Raw genomic sequence first — 15191 nt, 5'->3', positions numbered from 1 at the left:
TAGGGGGAGACTATTTGGAAAAAAGAAACTGTTGGTTGTCAGTGTAGTAGGAGAGGAGCAAAAGCTTATGAATGCTGCAATAAAAAAAAATCATCACGACCCAAAGAAAGAAAAATGTTGTACCCAAGCGGAAAAATCCTCCAAAATTACCATTTTAAAGCACAAGCTCTAATCAGCTCTGATGTTTTGCAGGGAATTAATTGAAGGTATTGACGGGATTATTTTGTTGTTGTTGTTGCCAGGGTTTTAAATTGGGTGATAAGATTTTAAAAGAACAGAGATGAGGGCTGTTATTTTAAGGTGAAACCAATATTTCACTGTGGGGAACTCACTGGGTTTGGGAGTTTGGGTTGGTTACTGCACTCAGAGGAGTTCCTGGACACACTTCCAGCTGGTCCTCAGGAAAGTCATAATGTGCTTTCTTTGTAACCTTTGTGGACTTGCACTATAGCCACTCAGCAATTAGGTTCTGAGGCCTGTCCTTAGCAGGAAGTGGTAAAGGAATCAGCAGGAAGCTGAAACCAAGGGAAGGGAAACTCCTCCCTTCTGTCAAAAGACAGGCCAAGTGAGGATAAAATGGCAAGCGGGAGCTGTAGGGACAGATGCATTGAAAGGGAGCATGGTCGAATCTTGAATGGAAGTAGGGAAAAAGCAGGTGCGTTTGTCGTGTGACTGTTGTGTTTATCGTGTGACTTTAATATGGCGCTTGTACCTGGTGTTTCTCAGTTCTGCAGAAGTCTGCACATAATCCCCAGGACCTGGGAAAATGTTGTTCCTTAATTCACAGGGGCAGTGGTGTGTGTGTTTTCCGAGGGCCAGCAGCCCACTGAGAGGACAACTTCCCCTCGTTTCTGATTTCCAGCTTATTCGAGGCCAGAGGACCTGAAACATATGTTGAAAAAATTTACCAGGAGATAAGATGAAAATATAAATGGAATAAAATCGTAAGAAATACTTAGTTCAAAGGAGTGGAGAAATGCAAGATTATTTTTCTGTTTTGCCCAGTTCTTTGTAAAAGAAAATTCTCTCTATTCTTGAGGTAGAGGGAGAGACCTGGGATCCAACAGAAGAAAGTGAGTGCAAGAAGAAATCGTTTATCTGAAATCTGACAACACTTTCTTGTAAATTAGAACTCAGCTTTGAACTTTCACTTCTTGAGCTTGGCTTAGTAAGTTATACGACTCTCGATGAAAAAGAAAATTAAGACTATTTTATGTGGAAGGGGCTCAGGGATGAAAAGGCAGCATCTAGCTCCCTTATCTCATCAACAGTTCAGCAGACTCTTAATGCTAGCAAGCTCTTGTTGAGATCGTTACCTGAAGAAAGGCAGAACAAACTGCACTAAATGCTGATGCTACTGTTTTAGTGGGGAAAAAATTTCTAACAGGCAAGCGGCAAACAACAAAGCTTTTGAAAAATTAGACGTGGGGAGAATAATGAAGTTTCATATTGGGTATGAATAGTTATTTTACTGGCTTAAAAAAAAAATCTTTCTGGGTTTTGATGTGGATCTCTTTCTATTTGTTCAGGAAATTGTGACGTGTGTTCTGGGCAGGGTCTGAGGTTTTAGAACTCATTCTAAAAGGGACAGAGAACACCCTGCTGCATTTCCTAACCGTGAGGCTGGCGTGCGGGCAGAAGAACTAAAGTGAGCTGGCCACGATGCAGGTGCTCCTCCAGTGCAGAAGGCTGGTCCTGGCTCTCATCCTCATCCTGGTTTTGGATTCTTCGGTTCAAGGTAAGACTCAGGACTCTTGTTCCTCCGTAATCTTCTTTGTAAACCCCAGGGTCCACACAAAAAGAAGTATTAACTTTAAGGTACAGAATGTATTATGTTGAGGGAAAGTAGGCAAAGGAAAAGGATTTGTGGCGCCTGAACTCCGTAGTGTGAGTTTGGTTAAATTGGGTACCAAGAAAAATTAAACTCTCAGGCAGGTGCAGCCTTATAAACTCCTACAATGATTAAAATGTGCTATTTTATTTTTGGATGAAAATATATGGTTTACAAAATTTTAAAAACTCAAGACAGGGATAACAACCTGTTTCATGGAGGAGATGGCACCTTTTTGAGTGTTTTAAAGTAACTATCTGAGTGTCTACATCAACCCCAAGTTATAACATATTGCAGCGCTACCATAATCATTGTAACACTGGGGAGAGCTATTTTTAAATAAGAGTAAATTTGCGAGTATTTTTTCTTCTTTTTTTAAAACTTGGTTCTTAGTGAAAATTCAATTATGGTTAGGCCTACTTAATGTGAACCCTCTCAGATTTTAAAGAGAGGCCAAAGAATTTTAGTATTTGTGTCGTTGCTCAGAGAAATAACACATTTGGACATTTCTTGTTAAGTTTCTGTCATTTAGGGTTGTTTAGTAAGAATGAAACAACTTAAAACCTTGAATGACTAAGAAAATAGGAATGATCAGTTTTGTGAGAAATATATAATTTCTTCTCCTTTGGTAAATAAGGGATCATGTTTAAATAAGGCAGAAGATCATGGCCTGATAAATAGGTGAGAAAACGTATAGTAGGAAAACATTAAGTTCTCCTAAATTGTAAAGGAAATATTGAGTCATGGTGACACACACGTCCCGGATTTGTTCCTTTGAAGTGACTTCTAGTTGTCTTGTTTTTAACTTCTGGTGGAAATGAAATTGTACAGATGATCTTACATACATACATTATGAATTGGAAATTTGTAAAAATTTATAAAATTATTTTTTCTTATTATACAATTACAGAAGGAAAAAACAGCAAGTAATGTTGCTAAAACTTTTTTACTAATCTATTTTTGAAGTATAAAACATTTCTTAATTGTACGGAACAGGCTTTACTTGGATCTTTTACGGGAAATCTTCAGCTTGATTAAATAATTCCGTAATGTGTTCTGACGTGACCCAGAGCAGAGAGGTTCGTGTTCAAAGCCCAGACCAGTGTGACCAGTGGTGCCGGGTCTACCCCAACCAGAGCTATATGAGTCTTTAGATCTTCAAAATTTCCCAGAAATTTCACATTCCCCACTGAGATTCAAAAGGTAAAACTAGAATTAAAACACAAATGTTCCTATGTAGTAGGCAGTCATCAGAAAGAAATGAGGAAAGAAACCATTATGAAATTGTATAAACTCACTTGTGTCATCACCTGGTAGGTTTAGCTTTTTCTTGGAAAAGAAACCAAAAAAAGGAAGAATGAATTGAAAAACTGGGGTGTTTCTAAAGGAGAAGTACCCTTCGTGTTGGGATGAAGAGTTTGCGCCTACTTCTGACTAAAAAGGGAAGCAGATGCCCACCCACAGTGGCGTGAGTGAATGGTAGCAGCTCAGGGCTGCACTGTGGAGAGACACGCCACTATTTGACTGTACATCCATCTGATGCCAGATGTGATTCGATAGCATTGTTTCCCCACCTCTTAAAAATGTTTTACTTAAACCATTGGTTTTGACTGAGCGGATAAAATTAATTAGGCTTTTGGCTTGCTTTTACAGAATATTCAAAACATCGTAGGTTACTATATTTGTTTGCTAGGGCCTCGATAACGAAGTACCACAGACTGGGTGGCTTAAATAACAGAAATTGATTTCCTCACAGTTCTGGAGCCTAGGAGTCCAAGATCGAGGCGCTGGCAGTGTTGGTTTCATTCTGAAGCCTTTCTCCTTGGATTATAGGTGGCTGTCTTCTTTCGGTATCTCCGCACCATCCTTCCTCTGTGTATGTCTGTGTCCCGATCTCCTCTTCTTATAAGGACACCAGCCATATAGGACTAGAGCTCATCCATATGACTTCGTTTTACCTTAATTAACTCTTTAAGACCTTGTCTCCAAACACAGCCTCATTCCGAGGTACTGGAAGTTAGGACTTCAACATATGAATTAGGGGGATGCAGGTCAGCCCATATCAGTAACTGCAAGTCAACCCTAAGTAAAGACATTGTATAAAATTGTGTCTACTAAGTATAAAAAAAATAGGAAGGTTAGCAACGTGTGGGAGACTCTGGAGAGCACAGATGGCAAATCAATTTAATGTAGAGCTCCAGGGGATTGCTGATGATGCCTGTGAATCCTCCTTTATTGCCTCTCTTATTCAAAGATACCTATATAGAGAGAAACCGGAAAATCTATGAGCAGGTGTGGCCAAGAGGGTCAGACAGAGCCAGACCATGTATCTACTCCACACAGTCTCCTGGATCTCAGTGATGATATTGATTCGACCTGTGTGTGGGGCTGTTTGGTTGTAATGTGATTTCACATCCATTCTCTAGTAAATGATCATCACATTCCCTGTGAGGAGGAATTAACAGCAATTTAGTCAGGGAAAAAACTGGATCTTACACTCATCATCTCACTTGCTCTTTACTTTTTGCAAATAATTTACGAGACTTGCCCAAGGCTCATTATAAATAATTAATGACGGAGCTGGTCATCTCCTTTCAAGGTCAGAGTTAACTTTCTACTGCAACTTGGCTGTCTTCTTGATGGATTAGAGATTTTCTTAATTTAAAACAAACAACAACTTACAAAATACATAAAATGGTCTTCACCCCTGCTGTTTCTGCTCAAGTTTCTCTAACACTCCTGCAGCAAGTTCCCATTAAAAATGGGAAATCAGAAAAATGTGATGATATTGGGGGGAAATTGTTACTAAAATCTAAAAAGATAGAGTTTACAGGGGTAAGTTATTTGCTCTGGTAATGTTTATTTATAGAAACCATTTTGGTAAAGCAGGACCAGTGACAGAGAGAGAGAGAGACAGAGACAGAGACAGAGAGAGACAGAGACAGAGACAAGGACTGAGGCAGAGAAGAGGGTCAGTGGGCAGTGAAAGAAGGAATTCTAAATAAAAACCATTCTTCTTCTTCTTGGAATCCACCGCAAAATCTACCAGCAGATCCAGTGAAGGAAGATAATCTTTCTGTCCACAAACACACTTCCTTTTATTTTTAAAAATATGATAATCATGATGTTTTTCTCAGGCAGGATAGAGTCAAGATACTTCCATGACAGCAGGGGCTGGAGCTGTTGAATTTTCACATCCTGTCAACACCCTTGAGTAGATATGTCAGAAGCTATGTGTCTGTAACCATGTTCTCTATTTTAAAGTAGATTTAAAATCATCAGTTCCAAATCAGATTAACTTTTGAAGGAGGAGGGAACTTCTATGTTTGATTTCTTTATACATTTTTAAACAACTTTATTGACATTTTTTCACGCCATACAATTCACCCACTTAAAGTGTAAAATTCAATGATGTTTTGATACAGAAGTGTGCAACTATCACCACAGTCAATTTTAGAACATTTCATCACTCCCAATGTTTTTTAAAGGTGAGATTCTGAACTCTAGGGAAATTTTGTATTTGCGATTTTTTTTTTTTTACTAATTTATCAAAGTTGTATTTGTTATACCAGAAAAAGATGTAGTCTTTCACCTAGATTCTTCCTCATTAAGTTTAGTTTTACTTTTCTGTTTAAACTGCTGTCTACGCAAACATTTCCTCTGCTTGATACTCAGTGCATCAGTCCTAGGTAGAGAAGAATGCCTAGACCTGCTCTGTCCTAAATGGTACCCACAAACCCCTTGAGGCTACTGAGCGCTTGAAATGTGTGAAATGTAGCTAGTCCAAATTGAGATGTGTTTTAAATATAAAATATACACCAGATTTGAAGTGTTGGTATGAAAAAAAGAATATAAAAAATCCATTAATAATTTTTATATTGATTATATGCTAAATGACAATATTGGAATATGTTGGTTTAAATAAAATGTATTAAAATTTATTAGACTTTTTTCTTTTTACCTTTTCAAATATGGCTGCTATAACATTGAAAATTCCGTACGTGGTTTAATCTTACGTTTCTATTGAACAGTGCTGATCTAGACAACATAGTGTGTGAAGACAGCGCCCTCTCCTGGACATGTTAGGTTTTTATTTTACCTACAAAATGAGGCTTCTAAGTAGCAATTAAATTCCAAATTTAGGCTGCTTCAGGAAAGAATTAGAAGAGAAAGAGAGAACTAGAATGTATTAAATACCTATCAAATGCGAAGGCTTGTGCTGGGTATTTCACACACATTTATCTTGCTTAAACAGGAACTCTTTAGGATACTACTATTTACATCTGAAAGATGAAAAATTGAGAATCAGAGAGCTATTAAATGGTAGAAAAGAAATTTAAATTCTTGTCTCTCTACAAGCTCTTTTCTATCAAAGATTTGTCTTTGTTCTCCTAATCAGAGAAACTAGCACTTAAGAACTCTGACCATGGTGTGAATCTAAGAACCTAACATTTATAACTCATTAGATTTATTACTGACTCCATTTTATAGATGAGGAAATTGAGGTACAGGGAAGTTAAGTAAGTTGGTCAAGGTCACACTGCTGGTAAGGGGCAGACATTGTAATGTCAACTTGCTACCTTACCACCAACCTCCAGGCAGTGACAGAGCGAATTCATTTCGGATTTCTAGCTGTCCCAAACCAGACATTGTAGGCTATATTCAGGAATTAGGAAGAAGATTGTGATAGAATAATAATTCCAAAGAAAGGAAAGAGAGAGAGAGAAACAATGGGGGAATATTTACTATTTTTCTACATGAGCTTTTCTTTTGTTTATATTTTAAAAGAAATATCATTCATTACACAAATTTAGAAAATGAAGTAGGAAAAAAAAATCACTAGAGTCTACCACTATAGTTATTTTTGTGTATTTCCTCCCATTCCCTCATATATGTTTATGTGGTTGCATTAACAACTATTTTGCATGTAAACAACTATTATGCATGCAGAGTGGTATTCTGCTTTTTTCATTCATTTTCAAATGTAGATTTTCTTATGATGCTACATATTTTTTTTCCATAACCAACTACCTTTTTTACCATTTGGTTAATATTCTCTCATGAATGCCTCATAATTTATCTGAGTATTTCTATTGTTTTGACTACTTAGTTATTTTCCTATTTTAAATAATATTAACGTGACCTGCTTCATGTATTTTTATACATTTGACCTATCTATAGTTACGTATAAATATGTCATGTATATATCTTAATGGCGTAATAACTTGGCAATGTTGTACTTATAAAATTAATCAGAGATACTAGCTAGAAAAAAGCTGAGAGTAAATAGAGTTAATAGAGAGTCATGAGGAAAAGAGACACGTAAAGAGGACATTTTGGAAAAGTTTTGTGGTTCTGTAATCTTTTAATAATAACATTCTTGGCCATCCCATTGAGATATAATGTGAACTTGATCTCAGAAAATTCTCCACTTTTCAGCCTCTGACAGTTACTGTCAGAAGAGAGCAGGACATAACTTACGCATATTCTTCTAGAAACATATATAGTCGGAGGGAAAAAAGCCAAACTCCACAAATCATGATCGCTGGGGGAGTGGGTAATGGGATTAGGGGCAGCTTGTTTTTTCTTTTGTTTGCCACATTTTTAAAAGTTTTCTATAATAAACACATATTCTTTTTTTTAACATAAATGTTAGTTTTAAAAATTGGCAACGAAAGCAGTCTAGATATAAGGAATATCTAAATAGACTTCATTTCTAGGAGAGAGTACTATAAAAGGTCGAGAGATCCCTCTCAACCAGTCCCTGAATTAAAACAAAGTCAGGAAATCCTTTGACAAGTGGCTTTGTGAATCCATTTATATAAAATTCTAGAAAATGCAAACTAAGCCATAATGACAGAAAGCAGATTAATGGTTAGAGGGGTGGGGGAGGGAAATCCAGAGGAGAGAGGGAGAAGGGCAGGATTACAAATGGCCCGAGGAAATTGAGAGGTGTTGGATACGTTCATACCTCTGATTGTAGTGATGGTTCCACAGGAGTATATTTATGTCAAAACATTAAATTATACACTTTAAATATGTACAGCTCATTGTAAGTCCATTCCACCTTAATGAAGCTGTTAAAATATAAAAATAATTAATTTCGAATAGACAATGCATACATATGGCTCGAAAATCAAAGGATTTAAAAGGATATGCAGTGAAAAGTCAGTATCCTTCTTTCTACCGTCTTCCAGCCATCAATTCCCTCCACAGAGGCAATTGATTTGTTGTGTATCTTTTCAGAGGTGTTCCACACATGTAAGTATATATAAAAATATATTCTTAAAATACAAACACACACAAATGGTAACACACCATTCATAGAGTTCCTTTGATTTTTTACTTGGTAATATACCATGGAGATTATTCTATAGCAGTATCTAGAGAGCTGCTTCATTCTTTTAATAGTCGTATAGTATTATAGGCTATACCTTGATTTATTTAACATTTAATTTTCCAATCTTTTACTATTGGAAAAAAAAAGCTACAATGATCACAGCACTGTCTTTTTTTCTTAAACAGTTATTATTACTTACATTTTGATTTACACAGGACAATAATGTGCTATGCTTTAAAACTCCCTTTCCTGCTTCTTGAGAATTCTATATGTTAACTGTAATAAAAAAAAAAAAATTCCATGCATGTCCCTACTTGCTAGGTGATTATTAGCTTGCCTGTGTAAATAAAGTGTGTGCTCAGGGTGGGGAGGAGATGAACCTATTTTGTACCACCAGGCCTCCGTCATTGCCAAATTGAAGAATGAAAAATTTATTTCATGAATGAATGAAGGATCTCTTATATAACCTCGTCATACCAGATGTGGAGCCTTTTGCGTAGAAATTAAACTCAAAAGAAGCTGTGACAGACTAGGATATTTCAGCCTGTCTGTCTCTTCGTAAACAGAGGATCCTGCTCTTTCAAAATTTCTGACTATATTAGAAGACAAAAAAAGAGCCCAAGTTTTTATCTACTTTTCATTCCTAAGAGCACCTTGAAGAATTAGGCCTCTGTAATATTGCAGGTACACTTGGTGTACCCCTCAACCTTTCTGAACGTGATTCAACTCATCTCTGTAAGAAGAAGCAGGCTTTGGGGTCAGATACAGGTGTGAATCCTGGGTCCTCTACTTAGCACTTGTGTGGCCTCAGATTTCCTTAGCGTAAAATGGAGATTATAGTACAAAAATAATAGTTAATATTATCGAGTGTTTACTGTGTGCCTGGCATTATGTTAAGGTCTCTAAATGTATTTTCTCATTTAGTTTTTGTGACCAGCTTATGAAAAAGAGACACTGTTAGTACCTTCGTTTTGCAGTGGGGGCTCAGGGCAGTGAGTTTCACAGCTCACCAGCAGCAGAGCTGGGACTTCACTCCAGGCAGCTGATTGCAAAGCCTATTCTCACCTTCAACTCTGGGCTACTTCCTAAGGGTGTTGAGAGAAGGGCAAATGATATATGTAAGTGGCTGGCATGTGGTGGGTGCTCCTGTTAAATTAATGGTCAGGAAACCTGTCCACATCTTACCTTCTAGCAAATTTAGAATCTATTTAACTAAACATTTCTCAAGGACAGAGAGATTAGAAGCCGTGTAAGAGATACTTATTAACCACACGGGTTCCTTGTTTGAACAGGTTCACCTGTGGGGAGAGCCAGGTACCAGTGGGTCCGCTGTAATCCCGACAGTAATTCATTAAATTGCATTGATGAAAAGGGACCAGTGTTCGACCTACCTCCAGGAGAATCCAACAGAATCCTCTCTCCAAAGACTGATCCTTTTTCGTAAGTGGACTTTCTCTCCTTTTACTTTCATAAACCTCTCTTGAGATCTTGGCATGGAGATGGGAGGGTTGTCTAGAATATTTTGCTTCAGGCTCTTGCTTTGGCAGTTTGGTTTTCATTGCACAGTACATGGTAAAACTGTACAATGTTTACTGGTGTATGAGATGTACAAGAATACATGATTCATCTATACTTTTGCAAAGTCTTCTTGTGGCAGAGACAAAACTTAAGTGAAAAATTTGTGAAAATAATTGGTGAAAATATTTTTCACCAAAAGGTATTAAAAATGATTGAACATCATTTTATTTATGTAAATAGAGCCCATTAGATACTAAACTCTAATAGGAGTCCATCAACTGAATGGATAAACAAAATGTGCTATATCCCTAAAGTAGAATATTATTTAATCACAAAAAGGAACAAAGTACTTCCACATGAGTCCTGAAAACATTACACAAAGTGGAAGAAACCAGACACAAAAAGCCATATATTCTATGATTCCATTTATATGAAATGTCCAGAAGAGACAAATCCACAGAGGTAGGAAATACATTAGTCGTTGCCAGGGGCTGCGGGGGAAGGAGGATATAGAGTGACTGCTAATAAATGTGGGATTCTTGAGGGGTGATAAAATGTTCTGGATTTAGGCAATGGTGATTAAAAAGAAAAAAAGAAAAATAAATTAGAGAAAGGAAGACTAAATGGCCATGACTTACAAAAAGAAAACAAAACCTCTCCTTGATCAAATAAAACCTGCTTTAAACTTGCAAAAAAGATTCAATAGGAATTCATAAGTAATAAAAATTTGAATTGTATTCAAATCCTTTATTTCAATGAATATCAAAGTTATATAACATATAGCAAAAAATACATTATGAAGGATTACCATAAAAGTTTTAATCCTCAGAGTTGAACCTAAAAAAATCATTCTCCTCAAAGCCAGGTAAATCATCATGCCTAAACCAGGCAAGTCCATTATCACTTTGGGGATCCTGGTGACTCTCTGCATTCACTGTATAAGAGATTACATCATCACCATTCTCAAAATGCAGCTCTACAGTCCTGCCCCTGTGCTTTTGCTTTAACTTCACAGTATTAAGCTCGAACCTGATAATTACAGCGTCATCCATTATTTTAAGTCATAGATTCCAATCGTAATTCATTTAAATCTAAAATGTTAGAGGAATAATCCAAGTTCTCCAAAACAACTGTTTTACACCATTTGTCCTCTCCTCAAATCTCAATGATTTCCCCTCTCCATAGCTGCAACTTTCCTTCTCGCTCTGACACTCCTGTCACTATGAACGAAGAGTCCCTGCTTCTGTGCAAGTCTTGGACCTGTTTGCCCTCAGATCCATTTCTCCTCCCTCCCACTCCCTGCTTTGTATTAGGTGGGTGGTGAGGGCTGATCCATGTGGTCTGCATTTCTTAGGCTGCCATATCTGTGGCTGAGTTTGGCCGATGGGAGGCACAGAAGGGAGATGAGGAGCACTGGAGGCGGGGAGGGATGAGGATGTGTCTCCTCATTCCCTGCCTTGGGCATCAGCTCTGGCAGCACTGAAACTCATCTATGGCTTCAGCTACCAACAGATAGACGCCCTAGTCTCTGGGTTCAGGCAACACTGCCTCCTTCCGGTGTCATTCTAGCCCAGGGATAGAAGTATTTTCTTGTGTTTGCTAGTCTCTGGGTTTCCTCATAGTCCCTTTTTTGGCTTCATTTCTCTTCCATCACATGTGTAAGCAATTCCCTGTGTTAAATATTTAGATACATTTCCCGGAAGGACTCTGTGGCAGCTTCGAAGGCCACCCTTCCTTGTGCTGAGTATCTATCTTATCCCCACTCACCTTCTCTAGGAGTTCAATTCTGCTGTTACTCGTCTGAACCCAGTATCTTCTTCCCATCACTAGGCAAACATTGTCTAGTATCTCCTACATTTAGGTAAAATCCCTGTTTTGATTCTGCATTCTCTTCGGCTATTGCCCCATTCTCTGCTCCTCTTTCCAATAGCACTTCCTGAAAGGGTAGCCAACGCTCGCTGTCTCCCCACTCCTCTCCTCAACCTCTTCTGATTGGATTTCTGTTCCTGCCCTCCACTTGCAGTGTTTGTTAAGGTCACAATTACTCCTAGTCGACACATCCACTGGTCACTTCTCTGTGTTTAGGTTACTTGACTTCTTGATTGCTTTCAAAAACAGTTGACTCCTCCTTTGAAGTGCTTTCTTCTCTGGAATTCCGTGGCCCCACCTTATCTTGGGTTTCTTTCTACGTCCTTAGCTGTTCTTTCTCCTCTGGTCAATATTTAATATGTTGGTGTGGCCCTAGCTCTGTCCTGGGCCTCTTCTCTATTTGCATGCTTTCTTTTGGTGACCTTGCCTGTTCCATGGTTGAGAGAGAGAGAGAGAGGGGTGGGGGGAGTGTGACTACCAAATCTGTGTTTCCAGCCTTTTTCCTGACCCCTTGGTCTAAGCTAGCCACCTAGTCACTCTCTATTACATTAGTCTGTCATTTTTCTGCATAGCTTTTAGCACCACCTAATTTTTCTGATTTATTTATTCACTTTTTATTGTCTGTATTCCTCCACTAAGTTATGAACTTCTTGAGCAGGGACCTTATCTGTCAGTCCCCATTTTATCCCAGGAGCTCAGAATAGGGGCCAGATGTTCAATAAATATTTATCGAATGTATGCATGAATGAAACGCTAATCTGGCATATAGCCCGTGGTCTGTTATTATCATGGAGAAAATGACCCATAGGCTGTGAAATTCAACATTTGTCTCTGACATTTTGTTGCCTTCTTATGCCACTGAGGGGTGGCACCATTGCCCTGGGCTTTAGTGCTGAGTAAACTTCCAACCACCACACTAAACTCCGCTGAATAAGTACCCTTATTTTGAGGAAGGAAATTGAATGTTAATATGCTGGCAAATACAATGCTTAACTTGTTACACAGTATTTCTTAAGAGTGAGCTTTGTTGAAGCACCGTGAATTATTAGAAGTTTTGTGGAGATTTTAAATCATGAAAAAATTTCATCTATCTGGACTGGCTTACTTGTTCTTTCTTTAGTAGGAGAAAATGGGAAAAGGGGTCTTTTTATTTTTAATAAATGATCCTTTAAGTAAATTCCACAATAGGATTGCCATGCTAGTGATAAGGAAATTAGCATTGTTTATATGAGTTGGCAGTGGGTAAATGTGGAATTGTTAAGTACAATTAGATATATTAAGTGTAGGCGGACTTGAGGAAAGGTCCTGCTTGTTTTTGTTACAAAGCACAGAATAACTGGGAAAGTTTTAACTTGATTAACTGGGTGGCGGCATGTATTTCCGTATCTTAAACAAATGTATTACAATCATCTTCCTCATGTCTCCAGCATTATTGTGGTGTGTTTCATTTTTCTGTCTTCCTTCAGGATGACCAAACCCAAGAACTTGAACGATGTCTTCCCTCTTTCTGAGGACTATTCTGGATCGGGCTCTGGATCAGACCCTGGAAGTGGCTTCTTAACTGACATAGAACAGGAATACCAACCAGCAGATAAAAATGATGCTTTCTATTACGACTTTAGGCCTCTGCCCTCAGACAACCAAGACTTGGGTCGAGATGGACGAGAAGAGAATTTTATTATGTAAAAAAGGGGGTTTTCCCACCTTGACTCCAGACAATGTATTCAGTATATCTTGTGTACCACGGATAAATGATTAATTTGGGGACAAAAAGTTTTATAGAGATTTTTAAACATCTGAAAAAAGAAATTTAAGCTTTATCACCTTTTTTTCCTCATGAATTCTAAAACTTTTATACTATTATCCTAGAAAATGTCTGTATTTTCTTTGTATCACATTTAACCAACATCATGATGAAATAAACTAGACTTCCCATGTCTATGAAATTCTTTAAAGAACAAATTATTCTGTTTTTTTTTTTTAAAAATTAGTTTTAGAAGTAAATCGACATGCAGTATTTTATATCTAAGTCTTCAGGACCTCATTGTAAATTATAGATATGCCTGTTTTCTTAAAAAAAAGAAAAACAGATAAAACACACAATAAATTTATAGAGTGGGTATTTGACATGTCTTACAGTATGAAATATACTGCTCTAATATTACCATTGGATGTGTTCACAGAGTTATTAGACATGGTTTGTTTAGAAGTATGGTTGCTGTTATAATTATAAACTTAAGACCCAAATTAAAGCACAGTTGTGCTCTCAGTACCTCATACTGCTTTACCTTTTTCATGGATATCTGTGTATTTTCAAATATTATTCTATTAAAGCAGAAATATAATCAAAGAGTTAAGCTGTCTGGGATCTCTTATTCTAAACTGAGAGTAATAATTATTTTTGTTTAGATGTTTCTAGAACTCTTATTAACAAAATATCTGTAGAATTATTTTATAGTGAGATCAAATTTTGTAACTGGAATCAAATTCTATTTAACTAGTAGATGAAGAAAACAATCATACTACAGCAAGAAGGTTATTCTTGTCCAAGCACTTCTTCTTGAAGGCTATTACCACCTCTGTTTCCCTTAGTTCTGAAAAGCCTGTCACCATCATTATCAGGGATCCTGTCCTGCACCATTCAGATCCCCTCTTCAGAACTGAGGACTTAAGATTAAACTGTGCTGAAGACGGCTACCTCATCCAAGGCCACACTTTCTTTCCACGGCAGCCTGTATCCAATGACTGTTTGATGTGGGCATACGAACGCCAGGCCCCTCTCCTGAACTTGGGGCAACTTAGAAGGGCCATCACGGATTCAGAGCTCTCCTAGGGGTCGACTAAGGCTTTGCTGAGACTGCTTTGCCCCTCAATTTCTTTTTCACATTTGCTCCCTTTCATTCCCCTCACAGCTGTGCTACCTTAGAAACTCTCTACAAGCTAGTTTTCATCTCATAATTGGCTCCATGGAGAATCCAAATTCCAACAGTTGGTTCCAGGATAGGTGGAAAGCAGATGCTAAAAGGAGATTTTGGAGCTAGATCGTCTGCTGCCTGACTGGCAACTTTCAGTGATGATGAACTGGGGTGGTGTACAGTGGAAGGAAATGCACCAGAGTGTGAGGTATCAGGCATTTGAGAAATACGGAGAAGTGAGAATTATAAAGACAATGTTATTTGAATGGCTGTTGCTGGAGGCAATTAATGCCTTTAAAAGAGCTGATGAAAGACCAAGGATGATTAATTAAAGGCGAAATGTGAAAAACAATGGGTCCCCTTGGCAGCATATTAAGAAACTCTCTTCTGTAGTGGAATGGCAGAAAAATCTGAGGAGTAGGCCCAGCATGTGATCATAAGAATAGCAGAGTGCAAGAATGTTAAATTGTCAGCCTAACCAAGTCTATTCTGCAAAGTCAGGGCACTGAGTGGATAAAAATGGGACCCATTGGGTTGACACGTTCAGACCTTAAATCCTCAGATTTCCTCAAACCCTCTGAACCTATAGAAGAGGCCCACTCCTTAAGAACTAATGCTTTCCTCGGGCTTGAACGCGATTAAGAGACTTTTGCTCTTCAAGACCACATGCACGCTTCCTCAAGGTCTGCCCTCACCTTCCCTCCTAGAGACAAGAGCA

At 37.9% G+C, this 15191-nt stretch overlaps 1 protein-coding gene across 1 annotated transcript; it reads left to right on the top strand.

Annotated features, from left to right (window-relative positions):
- The first annotated feature begins 1589 nt into the window (after positions 1 to 1589).
- On the top strand, positions 1590 to 13910 carry SRGN (serglycin). Its single transcript, XM_016133086.2, has 3 exons — positions 1590 to 1738; positions 9464 to 9611; positions 13025 to 13910. The coding sequence occupies exons 1-3, from the start codon at positions 1663 to 1665 to the stop codon at positions 13242 to 13244; spliced, it is 444 nt and encodes a 147-aa protein (XP_015988572.2). The 5' UTR covers positions 1590 to 1662; the 3' UTR covers positions 13245 to 13910.
- Positions 13911 to 15191: the final 1281 nt, after the last annotated feature.

This window comes from Rousettus aegyptiacus, unplaced genomic scaffold, assembly GCF_014176215.1.
Source record: "Rousettus aegyptiacus isolate mRouAeg1 unplaced genomic scaffold, mRouAeg1.p scaffold_m13_p_6, whole genome shotgun sequence".
Classification (NCBI taxonomy): Eukaryota; Metazoa; Chordata; class Mammalia; order Chiroptera; family Pteropodidae; genus Rousettus; species Rousettus aegyptiacus.
This window is presented reverse-complemented; position numbering and strand designations above follow the sequence as displayed.